At 37.0% G+C, this 22,192-nt stretch overlaps 1 protein-coding gene across 1 annotated transcript in view; it reads left to right on the forward strand.

Annotated features, from left to right (window-relative positions):
• Positions 1-22,192, forward strand: part of LOC134531094 (multidrug resistance-associated protein 1-like) — a 195,567-nt gene that overhangs the window by 28,328 nt on the left and 145,047 nt on the right. The window contains exons 8-11 of the mRNA XM_063366632.1: positions 2,154-2,339; positions 4,929-5,103; positions 7,764-7,932; positions 8,964-9,253. Coding sequence (XP_063222702.1) covers positions 2,154-2,339; positions 4,929-5,103; positions 7,764-7,932; positions 8,964-9,253 — 820 coding nt within the window. The remainder of the gene's footprint in view (positions 1-2,153; positions 2,340-4,928; positions 5,104-7,763; positions 7,933-8,963; positions 9,254-22,192) is intronic.

A 22,192-nucleotide genomic window follows, 5' to 3' on the forward strand; every position in this document is an offset into this window, starting at 1 on the left:
TCCTGCCTCAGCGCCAACCAATGAGCGGCTTTGAAAATTTCCACAGAGGCCGCCGCGTGAAGTGGCGTGAGAAAACGACGCTATTCTTGATGTTTCTGACAGCGGGTCGGCCCGGGATGACGCGACTCGTCACAACTGTTCTCGTCGGTTCGAGAAGGGCGTCACAGTACTTAAGCAGCGTGGCCGGCCTCCACGAGAGTTCGGCGTTTGTGCCGTGAGTGCCGTGAGTTTCGCGCGGAGTTCTGCGACGAGTCCCGCTACGAGTTCCGAGCGAAGGGAAGTGCGACATCGGCGAAGAGGGTGAGAGACCAACTTCCCCCCCCCCCCCCCCCCGGCCCAGAGTGGCGCGAGGTGGAGTTCAATCGGATATTGAGAATGTGGTGACCGAGTGGCGCGAGACTGTGTATACAGGCGCGTGGTAAGGGACAAACCACTGCTGAGCCTAGCTCCAGTGAGGAGTGCGAACTATGGAACTTAACAGACATTGAGTGACTTGAAAAAAAAAATTTTGCCAGCGATTTGTAATCGAAAATTTTTAGTACAATTATTTATTATTAATGTAAATATTAGTAATTAATAAAACTGTTATATAAACAAAACTGGGATATCCCTTACGAACGCAGTTTTCCCCCACATTATAAATCGTAACAATACATATTCACCTTACAACATGCAATTGGGCCTGTCAGCACAGCGTTAGAGCGCGTGCTTTCTAACGTTCAGGTAGGTGGTTCAATTCTCGTAACTGGTTTTTTTTTTTAACTTTTTTAATAACATTATATTATAATAACATTACATAATAACCATGTTGATCCAGCCCAATAAATTAAGATTTGATTGTAGTAATTATTTACACACTGATTTCAGTCGTTTAGGCAAAACCAATATACAAACATATACCTAGTTATATAATGTATTTATATTTTTATAATGTATGTATTTTGTATTTCAAATTATTTCAGGTTAATATTTTAGCTATTCTATAGAAGAATAACTTCTAACGTGAGCAGAAACATTTTAGTGTTAACTGTTTTATTAATCTTAACAATATGGACACAATTTTAATAAAATTTATCGTCGAGAATTAAGTCCAATTCCGGAATTTACGATTTTTACAAGTCATTTTTGCTTTTATCGAAGATATTTCCAATAGTTTCGAATTTCTGTTTGTTTCGTGCTGCAATTTGCGGGTGATGGTAGCAAGCAAAGTTTACGACTCAGGCAGCGAATTCTAGCTGTAGGCGCAGAAAGTAAGTTTGTGATTTGCGTCTGTACATTTTCGTATTTATTTGAAAAGCTTAATTTTTATCACGCACGATATTATTTTCAAGAGTTCTACATTACATTTCGTGTCCGAGTTTCATATTTCAAGTTTACTTGAAACCTAAGAACATAATTTTACCTTGTTACAAAGGTAATATTTTTACAAATCACTGACAAATATTGCAAGACTCGCTTACTTTTTTTTCGAAATGGTTTGGTTAACGTATCAACCACGAGAAACAATCCACTAACAGAAACAATGTTTTTTTTTATAAAAGCGCCCTCTTTTAGCCCGTATTATATTTGAAAATGGAAATGGCTTAGAAGCTACACTATACCTTATAATTTGTTTCCATGCCTTATCTGGGAGTCAAATCCACTCCTTTTCGAACGGAAGTAAGCGCTTAATCGACCGCATGACGACGATTGGCAGCACACAATGTTACAGATGCATTTCATATATGTGATGTTACTTTACTGAAACAATGTCATGTTTTTGCAACATTACATACTAGTGTCGGAGACTCTTATGCTGTACTGGAAGCACACAGAGAAAAATGTTTGTTTGAATCAAACAAATATTTGTTTATATATGGCGAATCAGGCATTTAATTGCCATAACAAAACATTTTGTTGCCCTAACCAAATTTGTTGAGTAACAAAATTGATTTGTTACAACTAACCAAATATACAATTGAGTTGAAAAAAAATCATTCGGTTGGATCAGCAAAATCTCTCCTGCAAATTATTTGCTTGAATCAACAAAATATATTTATTTCGCCATATATTTTGTCGAGACAAACAAACCTTTCTTTCAGTGCACCACCAGTTTGAACTTGAATCACCTGTGCTAAGATGCTACAATACAACTTAAAAAATGGTCATTTCAGAGACGACGTTCTGGTGGCTAAGCTTGGTTCTAAATCCGGGAGTCTGGACTTCAAGCAGCACGAGGCGGCGAGGGCAGCGACAGTGTTGCCGGCTCTATGCCGCGCGTTCGGTGCCACGTTCCTCAGCTCGTCCGTGCTGATGCTCTGCAACGTTGTGGTGACGTTCGTCAACCCGCAAATACTCAGGTAATTAACTTAGATTCACAGAATAGTCTTAATACAATTATTAGTCAAGTATATTAATATTATAAAAACTCTTTGGCAAATAAACTAATATCAATTTATATTTACTTATCGTTTAATAACTAGAAACATAAGAATAACAACATACGTTACAACCCTCAAGTCCATAATCATTTTTGTTTCCAACTTTTTAGACGTTTTACAGAGTATCATGCTACTGGAAATAAATCTTTATAGATAAAGTACTTCGCATTTCACTGGCATTATTAAATGCCGTCAGTAAGTACTTCACAGCAAAATATTTATTGAAAAGCCAAGAAAACAGAGAACGCTTATTTTAGATTTATAAATATTTTCCATGAAAACTTTAGATTTAGTAAAACTAATGTTGTGCAAAATTTAAAAATTAACTTTTGAAATGATGAATTCACAACTTAATAGATTAAATCTTAATGATATAAAAAGTAGTGATTTTTTTTTTTTCAGATTTCCCGGCTACTTGTACTAGATCTATTTTAAAATTAAAAATATGATATTTTAAAGATATTTTTACAGCCACATAATAACAAACTGCAACGACAAATGTTTCCTAATGGGATATATTTGCAATGCAATTAATTAATTTACGAAGTATGTTCAGCATGTTATTAATAACTGATGAGTGGCATACAAAAGAAGCTACTGGTACAAGGTGCAAGGAAACGAGCTGGTGCGGGAGTCCACCATCTTGGATTGTGACGGTACAGTGGCCATCTTAGAATACCTCTACCTTTTCCCTTAACCTTGACCCGGCCGGGTATCATGGATGACCTTGACTTCGGCTGCATTTCGTATTCCGCTATTTTAAATTTAAACATCAATTATCCTATCTTTGTTTTCTAGTCCTTTCCACCATCTTTGATTCGGCAATTTTGAATTAAGGCGGACGTCCACCATTGTGTTTTCCAGAAATTTACGCCATCTGGTTTTCTATTAATATCAAATGTTTTCAATTCCGCCATTTTGAATAATTACATTCTGCCCAACATTTTGAAAATTAGTAATTAAAATAAAAAAGAAATAAATTTAAAAAATTATAAAAAATATTTTATTAAAATTTTAATAAAATTTATTTTAAAAACCATTTACCTCATGAAGCTAGAGTCCTTGGTTCAAACCCAGACAGAAAAAAAATGTCGATGGGTCCTTCTTCCACGGACGCAACTGGAAGAATGACTCCCTACTACCGCCGCCGTTTCCTCATATACTCGGCCGGGGGCGTGTGACAGCGATACCAGGAACTAATATGTTCCCATAACTCGCTATGTGGGACATAAATCAAGAATGCGACCCCATCACTTTGTTCGAATCACTGGAAACGACGGCGGGGCGCGAAGTGTGCGAATTTAAGATTAAGGTGGCTCACGGTACAGCAGGAAGTAAAAAAGCTGTCGCTTGTTGCTTGGCTTTAATTTAATCAGTGGAGGGAGGTCACCCTTTCCCCATCAGTTGGCTAACTGATGCATGTTAGTGTCGTGATGCCTGTATTTAGAGGCTTGTTTGGTATTCTGTGTCAAAGGGACCTAGTTAAACTCGTTGTGTGTGTAGTGTAAAGCTCCGAGGCCGCTCCCGTCAGTCAGGCTGAAACAGGATATGTCGTTTCTCCGACACATCAAGCCTAGACCCGGCCAGTCACACTCGGAGGTATATCATCGTGTTTGTGTAAACCGGTGAGGGAGAGAGCGCAGAGTTTTTAGACACTGAGAAATATACATGTTATAGGTAAATTTATGACGGTTTTTTTTCCTTTCCCTCCTTTCTTCTACTGACACCAAAAATATATATATTACACCAACCAGTATGATGTCATGGTGGCGATCATGGCGATGTGGATGTGACATCAAAATTGAAATGGCAGCTGGGTCAAGATCAAGGTCATCCAAGATTGCCGCCGTGATGTTACAATCCAAGATGGCGGACACCCGGCTCCAACTCCTCTCCCTGCACTCTGGGCCAGTGGCCCCTTTTATATAATACTTTTATATTATTTAAACTATGTTTTTATATTTGGATGGATTGATTTGAATATATTTAATGGGCAAACACCATAGATTAATAACACTTATTGGCATGGAGAAAAAGACCAAATCTGCCGATGTAAAATGTTAAATGCCTAAACTGCACAGGGAATTCTATGGAAAAAACAAATTACATCATCGAAAATTACAGTGGGTTGACGGTGACGAGTAAGTTCCAATAAGTGCTGTAAAAAAAATTCAACAATATGGGACAACATAACATTAGACAGGCGAACCCAAGGATGAAACTTAACAGATAATTTAGACAAACCAACAACAATAGCACACACAAACACAATTACAATCTATGACAAAACAACTGCGATGTTTCGGGAACTGTCCTCTGCTCCGGTCATCAAGGACATGCAGATTTTGCATTTAACTAAAATAAAAACTTTTGTTACTCTTAACGTATTTTTATTTGTTTATTTGTATGTTTTGTGTGTCATTCTATTACTGTAGGTCTCGTTTTACCTGTCTTTGATCTAGCAAACATAAACTGAATGTACTTACTTTCCTTGTTTGTTTTTCTCAGTAATCTGATAGCATTCGTCAGCAGCGACGACCCCTTTTGGCTCGGCATAGTGTACGCAGTCCTCATGCTGGTGTTCGCCTTGCTTCAGCCCATGTTCAGCAGCCACGGCACCGTGCTGGTCATGAAGACGGCTGTCAGGGCCAGAACGGCTCTCATATCCATCATCTACCGCAAGGTAGTCTTGTTCAGCCCAAACAACGCTTAGTATAAAGTGCCATATCCAACTGCAATTAGCGTGTGAAATTGGATGATTACAACTGTCCTGAAATAATGGAAATTTTTTTGAGAGTGTCCAAAATATTTACAAAAATTACACCAAACACACATCTTAAACTCAAACTAAGGTGTAACCGATGTAGATACAAAAAAAAGGCCTGCCGTGTAGAATATTTTAGTTGTCTATTTGATAAGGAAAATAATATTGACATTTCCCGAGATCCAAATTTCTACAGCATAACGTTGGACATGAGATAGGACAAAAATTCATAAACCAATCTTGTAAATCTCTCAAAGAGTATTATTTTTAGTGCAACCATTTTCATTCTACTATCGTTTAGCAACAATAAATCTTTAAATGAAGTTATGCCTTTGACTTTAATTATGCTTCTACCATTTTTTTTATGTTTAAAAATAAAATAAGGGACTTTTACATTGGTTACGTGTTAAAAACAAAACATTTTACAAATTTAGATTTCCTTACTTATCGGAAAATAGGTTAAAATATTTAAATATATACACGTATACTAGGGCTGATTTTTAACCTATGATAGGCTATAAAAATACAAATTTACGTAAAATAATAATTTTATCACCAGAAGTTCAACAGGGTCTTGCTAATTTTTTCTGCATAATCGCCAAAACGGATGAGGCGTTTCTCATATCGTAACACACGTTTCTCGATTCCTTCTTCGAAGACGTTAGCCGCCAGCGAGGAGAGATGAAGGGCCAGCGCCTGGTTATCCCCCTTCCTCACGACGCCGCTGTGAGGCGGGTGGACTAATCGCGCGGCGCACTGGCTCCCGTGTCAATAAATCACAAGAGAATAGTACGGCACAATGCGTCTATTTGCCTCACAGCAGCGACGTGAGGGAGAAGGAGGTCCAGGCGCTGGCCCTGTATCTACATTCACTGGCGGCTAGCTTCTTCGAAGAAGACGTCTAGAAGCGTGTGTTTAAAATATGACAAATGCCTCAACGGTTTTGGCGATTATGTATAAAAATAAATAAGACCCTGCTGAACTTTTGTTGATAAATTGATTATGTTATGTAAATTATTATTTTTATAGCCCATCGGATGTTGAAAAAAAGCATCCCTCGTACGTGTTGTACCTGCTTAGAACATTGTTTCCCAACACGAAGAAGTAAGTTACACGAAATTGTAAAGCTAGCATCAGCGGCATTGTGTGGATCTCCAAGCAGAAATGCATCTCCGAGAAAATTTTCAGTGTGAATTGGAGTCCCGAACATTTCTGTATGACCCAGGTACGCGAATCGGGACCTAAGACCTACTATCTCGAATATTTGGACCACGCGCCTGTTCATGTTGACTTCTAAGCCAAAGTGATTCAAGCCTACGATGTATCCCGACACGTATTTGGTATAATAATTCTTGTTAGGCCCGACATATATACATGTATGGGACAGTTCACCACTTAGCATAGGCTAAATTTTGATTTGGCAATAAGTCAAAAGTGTAGTTATCGATTACAAGCCATGAATGATACGAAGTAGTAGATGAACGCTACCGTTTAGCGCAGCACCATTACATTGGCCTCAGGGAATTATTCAATTCTCTAAGCACTGAGAAGGGAACAAGTGGTTTGGAGCCAGTGCCATAGTTTCTCGCCCAAAATATTGTCTTATTGAATTTTCATTTATTTGTTTTCTCAAGTATATACCTTGTAATATTTTTCTTTATTTCAATTATTTTATTTGAGATATTTGTTTAATGTCAGTTAATTAGTTACAATTAAAAACCATTTATTAGACGTACATCACCAAGGTCACTCAGTAGCTATTCAATCCCAGTTATTTCACGTTGGGTAATATTTTAAATCCCAATCGGATTGCCAATAAACTAATGATACATACAATATGAAAACGGCAGTTGACGCTGTGCACTCAGGCGGCCGCCAGGCTGGAGCTGTTTGAGAACAAGGGCCGGTGAGCTGAGCGGGGTGGTGCCGCGGCAAGATCCTGTACTCGTATCCATGGACCCGGGTTCAAGCCCCGATGCGGTCATCCTGAATACGGCTATCCGCGTTTTCCCGGAACCCCTCCAGGTGCTACTCGGATGGTTCCTCGCCATAGGTCTTTCCCGCTCCTTCCTACAAACCCTGTTACTTGTGAGAGTGTATCTTCGTCCCTAATGACCTCACTGCCTGTGCGTCTGAAAGAATTGCCCAACATTATCCAGATTTATTTGCACCGAATCTGTAATTAAGGGGTTCGCAGCCAGCCAGTTGCAATCTAGGAGATGACATTTAGATCATAAATATTACCATCATGTATTTATAAAAAGTAATTTTTAAACTGTGAAATGTCATAAAGTGTTCACTATTATGAACACTCGTGAAACTCTTATCTACTATCTTAAAAATTTTACTAAGCAATTTATGAGAAAATTTGAGACGAAACATACAATGCAACTGGGATGTAGGAATAAACTAACACAAAAAGCCCTGAAGTAGTAATATAATAAGAAAGTAAACTAAATAACTCAGCAAGAAAGTCCTAGCCTTAAGATTCTGTGCAAAGCCATGTGACGTGAGACATGACACCCCGAAGGTGGCGAGTCACTGACCTGCAGGTAATGTCTCGGCGCTGTGTTGTGCAGGCGCTGACGATGTCTAACAACGCTAAGAAGGAGTCGACAGTAGGAGAGATCGTGAACCTTATGAGTGTGGACGCGACGAGGGTCTACGAGTCGGTGATCTACCTCAACTGGGCGTGGATGTGTCCTCTGCAGATAGCCGTAGCTCTCTATTTCCTCTGGCAGCGCGTGGGTGAGTGGCATTATGGATCTACTCTCACTTTCATGTTGTTTCAATAGATCAAGTAAAAATAATGAATAAAATGCTATTAAGACAAACGACGCACCCACAAAACAATACGGAACAAATAAAAAAATATGTTAGTGTTTTACTAAATAACTTGTTTATTTACATATGTTATATGTGCGGATTACTTAATTATATTTGTGTTTTCATTAACAATTTCCCTGCGTTAAACAACATTTAATGCAAATTTTCCGATCGATTTTCTTAAACAAATAAATAAAATAACAAATGACCGATCGTACCAAAATACATTTAATCTTCTTTCCAGCTGACAACAAATTTATAATTAATTATGGCTAACAATATACAGATACTTTTCAGACATTTTTACCAACACAACTTAGAAAACATTGCATGATGAGGAACAATAAAAAACTGGCAAAATTTCGAAATTCCTATTACTTTTTGAACGCACCTCGTATGCATCTATGACTCTCTTATTTGTAGTGGAAGAGGGCAGGAACCAATAACATATATGTCATAAACACGCAAGTCACTGAAAAACATGTATTCGCTCATTTTAAGTACATTCACACAATATATTATTTAAAATACTCGTGAAATAACAAGGATTACTTCCTGTCAGATTTTTTTACAGTAATATGCAAGACCAAAATTAATAACTTTTTAAAAACTTACAATAATTACTTGACAATTTTTACATTTTTTGTCGGTAATATAAATATTATCTTTAAAGATGTTGAATCATATGCCTAGTAACATAATAAAGACATTTCTTCGACTGTAAGTGTAAACCTTTTAGTGATATGCATTGTTATACTGAAACAGATTTAAAAACAAACAGGTTCTGTAAATTTTGTGAAATTAATTAGTATGAAGGCTAATCACTCCAAGCTGATCGATGTTTACCTCAAAAGGCAGTGTTGAAAACAATTTTGCAACGTCTATGACGTGTATGTCGAAGTTAGGGACGATCTATGACTAGTTCGTAACACGCCATGCCTGATTTTCCCCAGGTATCGCTGCTTTGTCAGGCTTGGGGGTCATGCTGCTGCTAATCCCACTGAACGTTTACGTGGCCAGCAAAGTGAAGACTCTTCAGGTGGCGCAGATGAAGATCAAGGACCAGAGACTGAAGATGATGAACGAGATCCTGGGTGGCATGAAGGTCCTGAAGCTGTACGCGTGGGAGCGGTCCTTCGAGGAGCGGGTGGAGCAGAAGCGCCAGGAGGAAGTCAGGATACTGCGACACACGGCCTACCTGAACGCAGCCACCTCATTCATCTGGACCTGCGCGCCTCTCCTGGTAAGTACACGGAAACCACGGACTACTATCAGCTGCGCAGTGGACCTCCTTGGGCCCAAAATTCAACTGCTTTTTGCCAACAGAACTTTCGGGAAGTCTATCGTGACTGTAGAGATTCGCAGAATCCTCGTTATTATTTGGCAGCAGGTTATACGACAAACTGTTATACATTTTTATAACAACTACCATTGGATCACGGGTTATTGGGCACGACTTGAAGGAAGAGAAGGGAATCTCAACATTGTGACAAATATGTGACCCAGTCAAAATATCAAGTACAATGTGGCATCTGCCAATCAAAAAGTGGCATTACCTTGATGATGTAAACGAATGAGAAGTCCACCCTCGTTCTAGAAAATAACATTAGTTTAGCAGATGTTTTGTCATGGCAGACGTAGTTAGCGCGTTTTAGAGGTAGGAATCTCTTAGGACTGGGTACAATTTAGTGCTAACGCAGCTAGTCTTCGGCATTTCGCGACAAATGCATAAAACCGTGTTTTGCAACAATTTATTTTCCATAAGTTAAAATAATGGTTTGTGAGTTACCATTACTAAATAAATAATAAATGTATCGATTTCTACAATAGCTAGTTTAAACAGTTCTGTTGTAAAATTGTAAGTCAGTGATGACCTCGTAAGCAGGTGACTATAGGTATATACATATAATTAGTCACCGAGAAAAATAAGCTGCGGCAAGATAGAAGGCATTATGTGGTTTTTGGTAAGAGCCATCGAGGTAAAGGCTAAGGCAGTGTTCGTTTTTCATAGTCCTGCTGGTAGGTTGCGATCGAACCCGCAACCCTCACCACATGGCCCTACTCGTTTAGCGATCACAGCCAATGAGAAAAAATCATAATAATGAATTATTGTAATGCCATAAATAATTAGAAAAACAATTATTCAGGGACAAGCAAAAACGCTCAAAGTTGCTGCCTCCTTGCCACCCACTGATCGATTGTGTCTAATTGGTACTGTGCACACACAATTAACAGCTTAAAAGTGAATTTGTAATTGTTATATTTTTTAATGTGCAGCTTAACCAGCTTGTAATCCAAAATCACTAATAAAACAGAGAGAAAATTTATGCAGACACATACATCGAAATACTATCTACGTCAGGATAGGAACTTATACAATTAATAATTGCCATGGAGAACTCTCAGAACTCGGGACCTCGAGCTGAATAAGATAAACATACTTGCAATCATAAAATCCAATATGGTGGATATAAAAATAAACATACGTGCATAAGTAAAGAACATTAACTGTAAGACATGCATATATCCCTCTTGAGGACTAACGTATAGATATATGTCACAAAAATATAACTGTATTATTCTTAAAAATCGTAACATAAACATGCCGGATATCAGAACCCATAGAGACCCCCGATATCCCTAAAAGATGGCTGTCCAGTTTTTCTTACAAAGAACGCTGTAATGTCAGCTAGCCTCTTCTCAGTGGTACATTACAGAAAATATAAGCAATTAATAATGACGACCATTGTCTAGGGGGTGACATAATAAATGTCCATTAGCATCGCATGTTTCTCTTTTCCCAACCCCTCCTATTTCTGAGGAGGCACTTAAGTATTTAATTGAAATTAATTGTACCAATAATTTATCTCATAAGAGCAAAAGGAGACCAAAGCGGCCTCTGTCCCATCTACCACTGAGAATGTGGAAACCACTTTCAGCTATATAATAGAAATAAAAGATTTTTATAAGTACAATTTTATTTAAGTCGAATATATAAATATTCTAACTGAAAAACCACATGCCCAATAAAGCGAAAGCTCACCCAGACAAATAAAATACACATATATAAGCAAAAGTCAACCAAATATATATTCCCATGAAGAAACACAAGCCTTCATCATGAAAACTAGCAATTATTATAAACATTTACATTTTGCTATATTAAATGTTACAGAAAAAAAAGCACATCCAAGTATGAGTAGTAGATTATATTGGTTCCTCCGGTGCCAGGGTTCAGAGTGTGGTGTCAGTGGTGGTGTCTGCCATCTTGGATTGTGACGTCATGGCGGCCCTCTTTGAAACCTTTATCTTGACCCTGGTGGCTATTTCGGATACACCATTTTGTTTACCGACATTTTGGAATCTGCCATTTTTAATTATGATCTCGTTGTAATTTTCGTTACGGCCGCCATCTTGAGAATCAGTAATTATTATTCGATTTTAATGGGAAAAATTTTAATTTATAAAAAATTATTGTATAAAATTTAATAAAACAATAAAAACTCACATAAATTATAGAGCTTGCAGTCCTAGGTTCAAATCAGGTGAAGGCAAAAATAAAAATACGATTGATAATTTATCCATAGTGTCGGCTGGCAGACTGACCTCCCACCACTACTGCCAAGGTATAATATATTATATATTATATCGGAAGCTAGTATGACATAATGTTCGCCATCTGGTTTTCGTATGCTGGAGGCAGCCAGCTTGGATACAACATCTTGTTTTTGTATGCTAGAGGGCGCTACCACCCTGTTAGTTTAATTTTTACCTGCTAGAGTTCAGGAATCATTTATTGCTAGGGCGCCCACCACATTGTCGCCTGTATTGACCGCCACATTGAAAATTTGTAATTATTTAACTAGAAATTTAAAAAAAACTTCCATTAGTGTGGTAATTGATTCGATAGATTCCTGTCCTTGGTTCGATACTTGTTCGATGCAAAAAAAAATGGTAATTTAAATAAAGATACTATAAAATGACAAGTTGAAATAAAAAACCACAAATTATTTTAAAAATAAAAAAAGTATTACATAATTTATACTCTACTATAAGTACAAAACACAATCAAATTACTAAAGTCTAGTATTTCTCAATTTCTGCATCTGCTATCCACGAATTAAAGAGAGGTGGAAAGCCCCACCACTTGACGTAGAATCTTCTCCACGAAGTACGAATGGGGATACAAAGTAGGCTGAATATCTTTTGCATAGAGACCGCCACGAATAGGCTTGTAGTCCAAATCATCGAGGTAATAGGTCTTAGTCTCCGATTTGCGAACCCGTGTCACACGAAAAAGTTCAGGACTCCAATTCGCAGTGAAACCTTTTACGAAGACACCTTTCTGCTTGGAGATTCGCACAATGTCACCGACGTTAGCTTCACGGTTTCGTGAATCTTTCTATTTTATGTTGGAAAACACTGTTCGAAGCAAGTGATCATCCTTCACCTCTTTACACGTCATTTTCGTGATAGAATGCATGTGGAATGGCATTCGCTTAATAGATTCGGCAAGATATCAAACCACTTTTAATTTCCGTTAGCCGTCAACTGTCGTCACATCTTGTTGTGCAAAGTTATGTTAAACCTTTCGACAACAGTGGCTTTGACATTACTAAATGTAGAGTAGTGTTTGATGCCATACTTAATAAAAATTCTTGAAAGTCGCATTGTAGTATTCTTTGTCGAAATACATTTGCAGGTGCGACAGTACACATCAGTAGTATAGTTTGGTATGTCCGGGCACTAGGTTCTGGGTGTGGAGTCGGGCGCCGACCGCCATCTTGGATTTTGACGTCACGGCGGCCATCTTAGATGACCTTGACCTGTGACCTTCAAAATTAGCCAAAATCGCCAAACTTTGCCATAATTTCCATTTTTTTAAAAAAAAAATCCCGCCAAAAATTCTCAAAAAATTCCACAATTCAAAAATTAGGAAAGAACACAATATCCTAAAAGAGGCTTAAGCATCCATTTGTAAAGCCTCTGATAAGCCTCTGACGTCATCTAGGATTATGGCCGCCATCTTTAACTATGACGTCACCGTTTCAATTTCCGTTACAGTCACCATCTTGAAAAGCCGTAATTTTTATGTTAGAAAATCAAGAAAATTTTTTAAGTTTATAAAAACAAATAATCGAATTAAATAATAAAAATTTAATAAAAATTGTTTAAAAAAATTAAATGTACAACTACGCCATGGAGCTTGGAGTCCTCGGTTCGAACCCGACGAAGTCAAAAATAAAAAAATTACATCAGATCCTTCCTCCACGGAAGCTGCCGGCAGACTGACCTCCCACCACTTATGTCAAGGTATATATCGTCATCTAGTATGATGTCATTTCCGCCATTTTAAAAAAAATTATTTACTATCCGATTTTAATGAAAAATTAATTAAAATTTAAAAATAAATAAAGAAATAATTTTTAATAAAAAATTAAATAAATATTTTAAAAATTGCTTACTTCAAATGTTTAGTTACGTAATCGATTTCGGTCCTCGGTTCGATTACCGACGAGAGTAAACCAGAAATGTATTAATATATTTTGAAAATTCTCAATAAAAAGTAATGAAAACATCTTACATGACACCCGACATTTTGAATTATGTCACCTCTGTGTCAATTATCGCTACGGATGCCATCTTAAAAATCTTTATTTATTATCCGATTTTAATGAAAAAATTTTCATAATTCATTAAAAAAATTAACTTATTAGAATACTGGTTGATTAGATCAATTCCCATCCTTTGTTCGAAACTGGTAAGAGCAAAAATTAAAAAAAAAGACAGATCCGACCTCCACGGAAGCTGCCTAGACTGACCTCTCACCACCAATAACAAGGTATATATCGTCAGCTGGTATGACGTCATGTCCGCCATCTTGTCTTCGTCTGCTGGAGACCACCATCATGTTTTCGCCTGCTAGAGTGTGCTAATGCCATGTTAGTATGATCTTCTGTTCACCATACCTTTGACCTAGACTGTTGGCATAGAACTTTGACCTTGACCTTGAACTTGGACCTCGACCTTGAAATTTGACCTTGGCCTTGAAAATTGGCCTTGAAACTCGACCTTGACCTTGAAATTTTACCTTGGCCATGAAATTTGACCTTGACCTTGACCTTGAAATTTGACTTTTACCTTGAAGACCATCATGGGTCCGACATTTTTTGTTCAGTAAATGATACCAGGAGCTACCACCTGCTAGAGGACATTGCCACCATCTTGTTTTCGTCTGCTGGAGGACGCAATCTTGTGTGTGTACTCGTCTTATAGAGTGCATTACCATCATGTTGTTTTTATTCTAGCCCACTAGAGTGCAGTAATAATTTATTATTACTGTGGAGACCGCCATTCAGAAATTTGGACGCCATCTTGGAATCGTGAAATTATTTAGCTAGAAATTCGGGAAAAATTCCAAAATTCACCAAAATAATTTGCAATCAATTTACAGATTGATTCGAAACTTGTATCCATCCCTGGATGATATAAAATTAATTTAATATAACATCAATTATGCATAATAGTGACAGGTTCGAAAATAAAACAGCACAAGTTCTTTTACAAAATACATTTTATTACATAGAAGCCATTAGCATTCACCTATAATGCACTGAACACTGTCTTAGGTTTAGTTCCATGTCCAGATGCCATAGCAATTGGTTGCTGCTCATCTGTTTTTTTGTTTGTACGCTCACGAGTCTTCAACCTAAACTGAGGAGTCGTATTTTCTGCGGGTAGTTCAACAGTAGGCACACGGACTTCACCTTTACAGTTTTTTTACATGTTGAAGCAAATTATCAATTGGAGTAAACCATTCATGACACTCATTGAAGCGAAACTTCATGCGAGAAGGATTCTTCATACATTTACTCCTCTCATGTCTTCGTACATCATGGCAAAATGCGAACGACGTATCACAAAAGCTGCAACGATACCGTGGTGATGAAGACGTGCCTTTCAGACCTGATCCAGATACTGGCGTTGCCACAGTTGTACCATTTCCAGGCATACTCTTATGAACATCAATGCATCGTTGTTGTATAGAAACCGTTACTTTCTGCCACACAGCAGAACCTTTACATGTCTTCATGTGAGTTTTCATATTATCTTTTCTGGCAAACTGCTTATGACATTTCTCACAACCAAACATGTTGCGAGGAGGATTCTTAGCACATTCTCTCTTCTCGTGTCGACGAGCATTGCTGATGTTGGAAAAATCTTGTCGCAGTAACGACATCGATGTTCGTTAATTGTTGTCGATTCACCATCCATTGAAGTCTCCATCGAGGGCAAAACAGAGTTCGTCGAGGTTTCCTGTACAGCCAGCACTACCGGCATTAAAGTCTCTTCTGCTGGTGGTACTACGATTATTGAAGTCTCAGCCAGTGTTGACGTCAGGTTTACCGTAGTCGATGGTACAACCTCCATTGAGTTCGTCTTTAAAGACGTTAAAGATGCCATCGAGTTCACAAGAACAGGTAATCACACGACTTATGCACCAGAGGAAACAAATTAGGTGATCCTTACACCGACGACGTTACTCAGTTACAAACTGAGCGACCTGCTGTCTAGGACTCGCTTATATACCCGCAACCGATCGATTAATTTAAAACAAGAACCATTAACATTAAAAATAGAAGCCCATATGATCGAAAAAATTCGATGTGGTGTTATACGTTCTCTTCTCAGTAATTCGATCTCACCAATATACGCTAGGCTCTAAAGCTCCAAAGTTCCAAATGCTCCAACAGCTCCAATAACACCAATTCGCGCCATCAGGTCTATCTACATTTGGCTTAAATGCTCCATTTGTCCATCGGGTTCAAGTGCTCCAAGAGACAAGTTTAGTGATTTTTGGCTAAATTTTGGCTAATTTAGACTAATTTTGAAATTCAAAGGTCAAGGTCAAGGTCAAAGTTCAAGGTCAAGGTCATCCCAGATAGCCGCCGTGACGTCAAAATCCAAGTTGGCGGTCGGCTCCCGGCTCCACACCCAGAACCCAGTGCCCGGACATACCAAACTATACTACTCACATCCATCACGCAAAATTTCTCTCATAGCCTTGGTTACGTTGTTTGCGTTCTTCGATTTCACAGGTATGGCCTAATGAAACTTGCTGTACACATAAATGACCGTCATCATGTACTTCAAACTTTTATTCATTCGGGAATATGTTATCATCTCAACAAGATCCGCCTAGAATTAATCATAGAATTAGCGCCGAAGGTATTTTTGTCTTTCAGGAGCACAAAGTTCGCTATTTATTCCAGTTTGTCTCATTCAATGTAGCCAGCTTCATTCAGTTCTTCGATTATAGAGACGGTGATGTGCGAATAGTTTTCTGCACTAAGCGAAGCATGTATAAGTCTTAACCTGTCCACTAAATTGTTTAAGGGACTATTTCACATAGTCAAAGTTCTGAACACCTTCTAGCTTTTTTAAACTTTTAACATGTGCTGCTAATTCACAGAATAGGTTGGTGAGAATATCGACTTTCAGTCTTTATATGTGCCTCTTTCTGGCTCGTTAGCATGAAAATAGGAATTACTTAGCTCTAGAAGTATTTGTACTCTTGCAAATCTTCGTGGTAATTGCCTTTTGGTTCCCTGTAAAATATCAATTCATCCTGTGTCTTTTGTACTCTTTTGCACATATGATAATTTATGTTATAAAGTATATTTATTTAGCACCGAGGAACCACATAATATGTTTTCTGTATACTCCATAGGTCGTGTTATTATTCCAACTTCGTGAAAAATCTCAGGTATGGCCTGACTGTTGCATTAACTTGGTGTCCTCGTATCCATAAATTTTTCCTGTTCGTAGACTTTGTACACGTTATAAACTCTTATACTCTATATGGTTCATATTTACTCTTCTTTACAGTTGGAATTTTGTGATTTACTTCTACCTTCACAGTGATGGTTGTTCTTCCTTATTTTTAACTTCGCCGAGACTACTAGTAATTGGTTTAAATATCTCTTCATTTTCCATATCACGTGTAAGTATGACTCTTATAGCAAATAGAAATTTTTCACGAATAGACTATAGCTCGATGAAAGTCACTGACCAAGTTCGTCATTGTACTGGCTAAAACTTATTGCAAGACTTCTTTTAATACTTTCTATTTGTTAGTAATACATTCCGACTACCATGAAAAGCCCTCAAATCATCACGCCTTTGTGTTTCGATACTTCGATCATGAACCGAATTCCATAATCCACTCACTGGTCAATGGCAACCAGGGGTTCTAGTACTACGTTTTTCGCACTTTCTACGTTTTGACACATTAGTGAAAGATATTTCCTATATCGGCGTCCTGAGACTTTAGAACAGAAAGTATGCAAATCGGTAGAACGACTGCTACGACCGAATTTCGAAATGCTATGACTCATTTTTGACGATAAACTGTTCAAAACCTTGTTTGTACCTGCCTTTATATAGAAGCCGGTCCTTGAAAATAACTAGGAATCCGTTCTAGTTTGACATTGTACATGATCTAATCTTATGGTCTGAAGACACTTGGCCTATACGCATAGAATTGTACATGAACAGGTTGAATTGTATTGCATGCATCGAAAAAAATAGACTCTAGTGTTAGGCCATGGTAAAACATTTTAATTCGTTTTACAGGTATCATGTATAGTCTTTTTTGGTAGAGAGTATGATTAATAAATTCCACGAAGTGCAATAGGAAACTGAATTTAATTTGATTTTAAGCTTTAGTTACTCTTAATACTAGTCGAGAAGGGAACCAAGGATGGATTTAGATTGAATAAATCATTGTTTTAATAAGTGATTTTTTGTGATGATATTATGGCATTTTTTTTCGAATATTAGGTCTATAAATACCAATTTCCAGTATGGCGGTTATATAGACTTATTCAAGGCTGGTAGATAAAGAACATAAGGCACTTTTAGGATATTGAACATGATTAATTAATTAAATACTTGTCTAAAATAATTATTTTTGCTTAGACCATGTTCGAATCAAGGATGGTAATCAATCGAATCAGTTATGATTTTTACAAATTATTATTTTTGATGATTTTTGGAATTTATCTGAATTTCTAGGTATATAATTGGAGATTTCGAAGATGGCGAAGATTTAGAAGATGTTATGATGGCGGATGGCTTTGCCTTAAATGATTCTTGCACTCTAAAAGGCAATAAATTAACTAATATGGCGGTAAAACACTCTAAGCATATGACGTGTATACTGACACTAGCGCTCATAATAAAAATAATTGAAAAACGGTTGGCGGCAGAACTCTCTAGCAGACACTGTATGTACTACATGACACTACCGCTCCTGGTAGCGCGTACTGAAAATAATACAGCGGTTCTGTCCTGAACAGACAATGGCATTATTTCTTCAAATAAAAAAAATTCAAGTTCGTATATGTGTGTTATTTTTGTACCTTTTTAACTGTCAGTCTGATAAATTTATTGATGGCCGACTGGTTAATGGCATGTGTTTTCAACCAAGAGGTCAGAGCTGTTTCGGTTCGAATCACAGCGCTTCCAATGTATTTTGCATAAAAATTTTAATTTAATATGTCGATAAGGACCATAACAGATCTGTTAGGTAATGGAACGTCGACCTTATGTGATGAGACAGAGCGATGCGGGCACTCTCTAGGACTAAATATCTTAAACAAATATGTTGGTATCCAAGATGGCAGCCTCCAGCAGAACAGAAAAAAAACAATATGGTGTCAGGAATGTCATCCAAGTTGGCAGCCTTTAGCAGAAGAAAACAAAGTGGAGGACATGGTGTCAGAATCGAAAAACGTTCCTGTGGCATCAGATCCGAGATTCCGGACATGTGATAAGAATACAATATGGCGTCCGTAACGAAAATTGCAACTTTATATAATCAAAGATGGTGGCCATAACGAAAAGTGCAATGATGTCATCATACACATCCAAGATGTTGTGCATAACTAAAAGTGCAACATAAGTGAGTGGGATGCTCGATTTAAAGATGGTGGATCCAAGATGGCTAATCCAAGATGGCCGCCGGGGTCAAGGTCAAGGTTATCCAAGATTGCCGCCCTGATGCCACTCTCTACGATGGCGAACATTGGCAACGTCACCACACCCAGAACCCAGGGCTCGGCCCAGCTATCCTATACTAACATGTGCGGTAATTTTTTTTAAATAATAAAATATACCTAGTTCTCTTACATTCTAGGATAATTTTCTATAGATATCGGTGTTGTTAATAAAGTTGCAGGGATTCGAAGTTTTATAATACCACAAATTCTTCACTAGAAATCACACACTTAAAACCTTTACTATAATAAAACATTTAAAATTATTTAAAAATAAATATTGTGGATACATAAATAACAATATTATATTCTAAATAAAAAAAACAAGCTCATATTTTATCGTACCAAGCAAGCAAGGACGTACGTAGATCAGATACTGCCACAAGACGGATTATTATCTTATTTGTCAATGTAATCTGCTCACACCTGGGCGTATTCACTGATTACAAGTTCAAGTCCGTATCTCCATCCGAGGGTTTTCCCATGTCAGTCATACATGTGGATGTGGTACTTCTGAAATTATTATTTTCGCTTTTATTCCACTTCTCAGTGCCTGCACAAGTAAAGAGGCCGAAGACAGATTTTATCACATTCACAGATAAAATAAGTTTTAGATAGAAACTACTATGGAACAATGAAATATGTCTGGTAAATTGCTTCATTATCAACCAGGTTGAGGCAGTTTTAAAAGTTTTCCAGTCGATTTTCACTGATTTTCACTAGTATTTTTAACAGTTTCGTATTTTGAATGCACCACCCCCTTCCATATCCCAGGAAATGAATGGCTGTGCAAATACCATAGCCTGGAGTGGGACGAAGGTTAAATTCTGCACTACCATGTGAAAAATACTTTATAAGACTGACTACTGCAGAATCCAGGTAGCATCATTTATGTCGTCGAACCTGAACATAAGAATTGGCTCAGCAAGTTTTGCAACGATGTCGTTACAACTCAAAATTGTAGAATACAAGATGGTGGAATACAAAATGGCGGATGTGACATTATATTTGCTTGCGATATATATACCTTGGCATTAGAGGTAAGGGGTCAGTCTGCCAGCAGCCCCATGGGGGAAGTCTACATCCCTATTTTATGTCCCTCACCGGGTACTAAACAAGGACTCCGAGTTTCATGACGTAAATGTGTTTTATTAAAATTTTATTAGGATTTCATTAATTAAATTTTCTTATAAATAATTACGGATTTTCCAGATGGCGGCCGTATCGAAAATGGCAACGATTACATCTCAATTCGAAATGGCAGAATCCAAGAAGGTGTAAAAAAAATGGTGGATCCAAAATGGCCGCCGGAGTCAAGTTAAAAGTCAAGTTCAAAGTTATCCAAGATGGCCGCCTTGACGTCACAATCCAATATGGTGGACACCGACACCACACCCTGAACACTGGCACCGGAGGAACAAATATAAACTATTAATATGCCATGGATGTTTGGGATACAGAACAAAATCATTCTATACAATCTTGAAATATAACTTCATCAAAAATAAATTATGCTACACCTCAATCAGCAGAAAGAAAGAAATATTTAATTTTCACACCACTGAAAAGAAGTAACAAATATTCTGACTAAAGAAGCTACGCACAAAAAAAATTGTTTTCAATATATGTTCATGCATTTAATGACACTATCCTCGACCTACATTCATTTGAAAACTTTTCTGATAGAAAATATAATTCAGAGTAAACTAGCCAAAAAATTGTCCTTTGTTACCTCTTAGTGAGACAGGGGTTGTTGCGAAAATCTAACTACAAAATCAGTTACATGAGTAGAATTGTGAAACAAAATAAATGAGAGACATTAACATTTTTGACCCAAGAGAAGCGAGTAAGCCATCTTCACAGTACATGCACAAAACAGGAAAACAAGCTTGGATAGCCATAAAAAAAAAACTTGTACTAGTTATCAAACAGCATAAAAATCTCTCAAAAAATGGCAGAAAAAATTGCGATGCTCAAACTATGGCAAAAAAACCTTTAAATAATTTCAATTATCAAGGGTTATAGCTTTTCCTTAAGTTAAGTGGCGTGGACCACACTATATTATAAATAATACAACAGTGAGAAGACCTCTGTATAAATTTTGTTTATCATAAAATTTTGCAAGTTGTTTAAAGTTACAATTTTTATAGTATTTCCATTTAATAAAACACATATTATAAATTTAATTGCATTTTTTAGATGCATATATACTCGCATCAAAAATAAAATACTTTTACTTGTACATATACATAGTATGAAAGTTTTTTTTTAAATCTAAACCTAGAAAACTACTTATTAAGATTCAAAGAATACCACAAACAATGCTCATGGTTAACCGTTTATAATTAAATGTGTATACATTATTTAATAGTAAAAGACATTGTCCAGTATATAAATTAATTAATAATAAATATATTAAGACTAAAACTATAAAATAATATAACTCATCTGTCACACATACTTTTTATTTACCCCGGCTTCTCATTAACATACTTAGGCATAACAGGTGACCCAACTCGTAATCTAATTCACTTGTAAATTTATAATAATAATAAAAAATGAAATTTTATTTCATGAAGAACAATGCATATATGATTCAAGTTCAAGGTATGGAAATGAGAATTTGCCGAGAAAGATAGCAATGATGAAACGACTACAGTAAAAATCAAATAATATAAAAATATTACTTATTAATACATATTTTCAGAATTATTAAAAACATTCTACCGCTCCAAGAAAACTCCTGTATACCATACATACGCAACTATCAAGTCAGAACATTAGAATAATATCAGGGTTTTTGTTTAATATAAAAGTATAAAAAATCTTGGCTTATCGTGGCAAAACTATATTGTAGCTGAAGCAGCGGTAGTGTAGTTCAAGAACTGTCTAGGTACTTTTAATACTTTTGAATTTAAAAAAAATGTTTTTTTCTGTTTGTTCCAAATTAATGGTTGTATCTGTATGTGCTTATAGAGACAATTGGCAGACGGGGTGGAGAGAGTACCTAATTGACATTAATTTAGTGTGGTATGTAGTAGCAGGGTAGGGGGCTGATTTTCTCTAATTGAGATTAACCGGTTATAACGGAGTTAATAGACACTCATTTAGTGGTTTTGGAA

Source organism: Bacillus rossius, chromosome 3, assembly GCF_032445375.1.
Source record: "Bacillus rossius redtenbacheri isolate Brsri chromosome 3, Brsri_v3, whole genome shotgun sequence".
NCBI lineage: Eukaryota > Metazoa > Arthropoda > Insecta > Phasmatodea > Bacillidae > Bacillus > Bacillus rossius.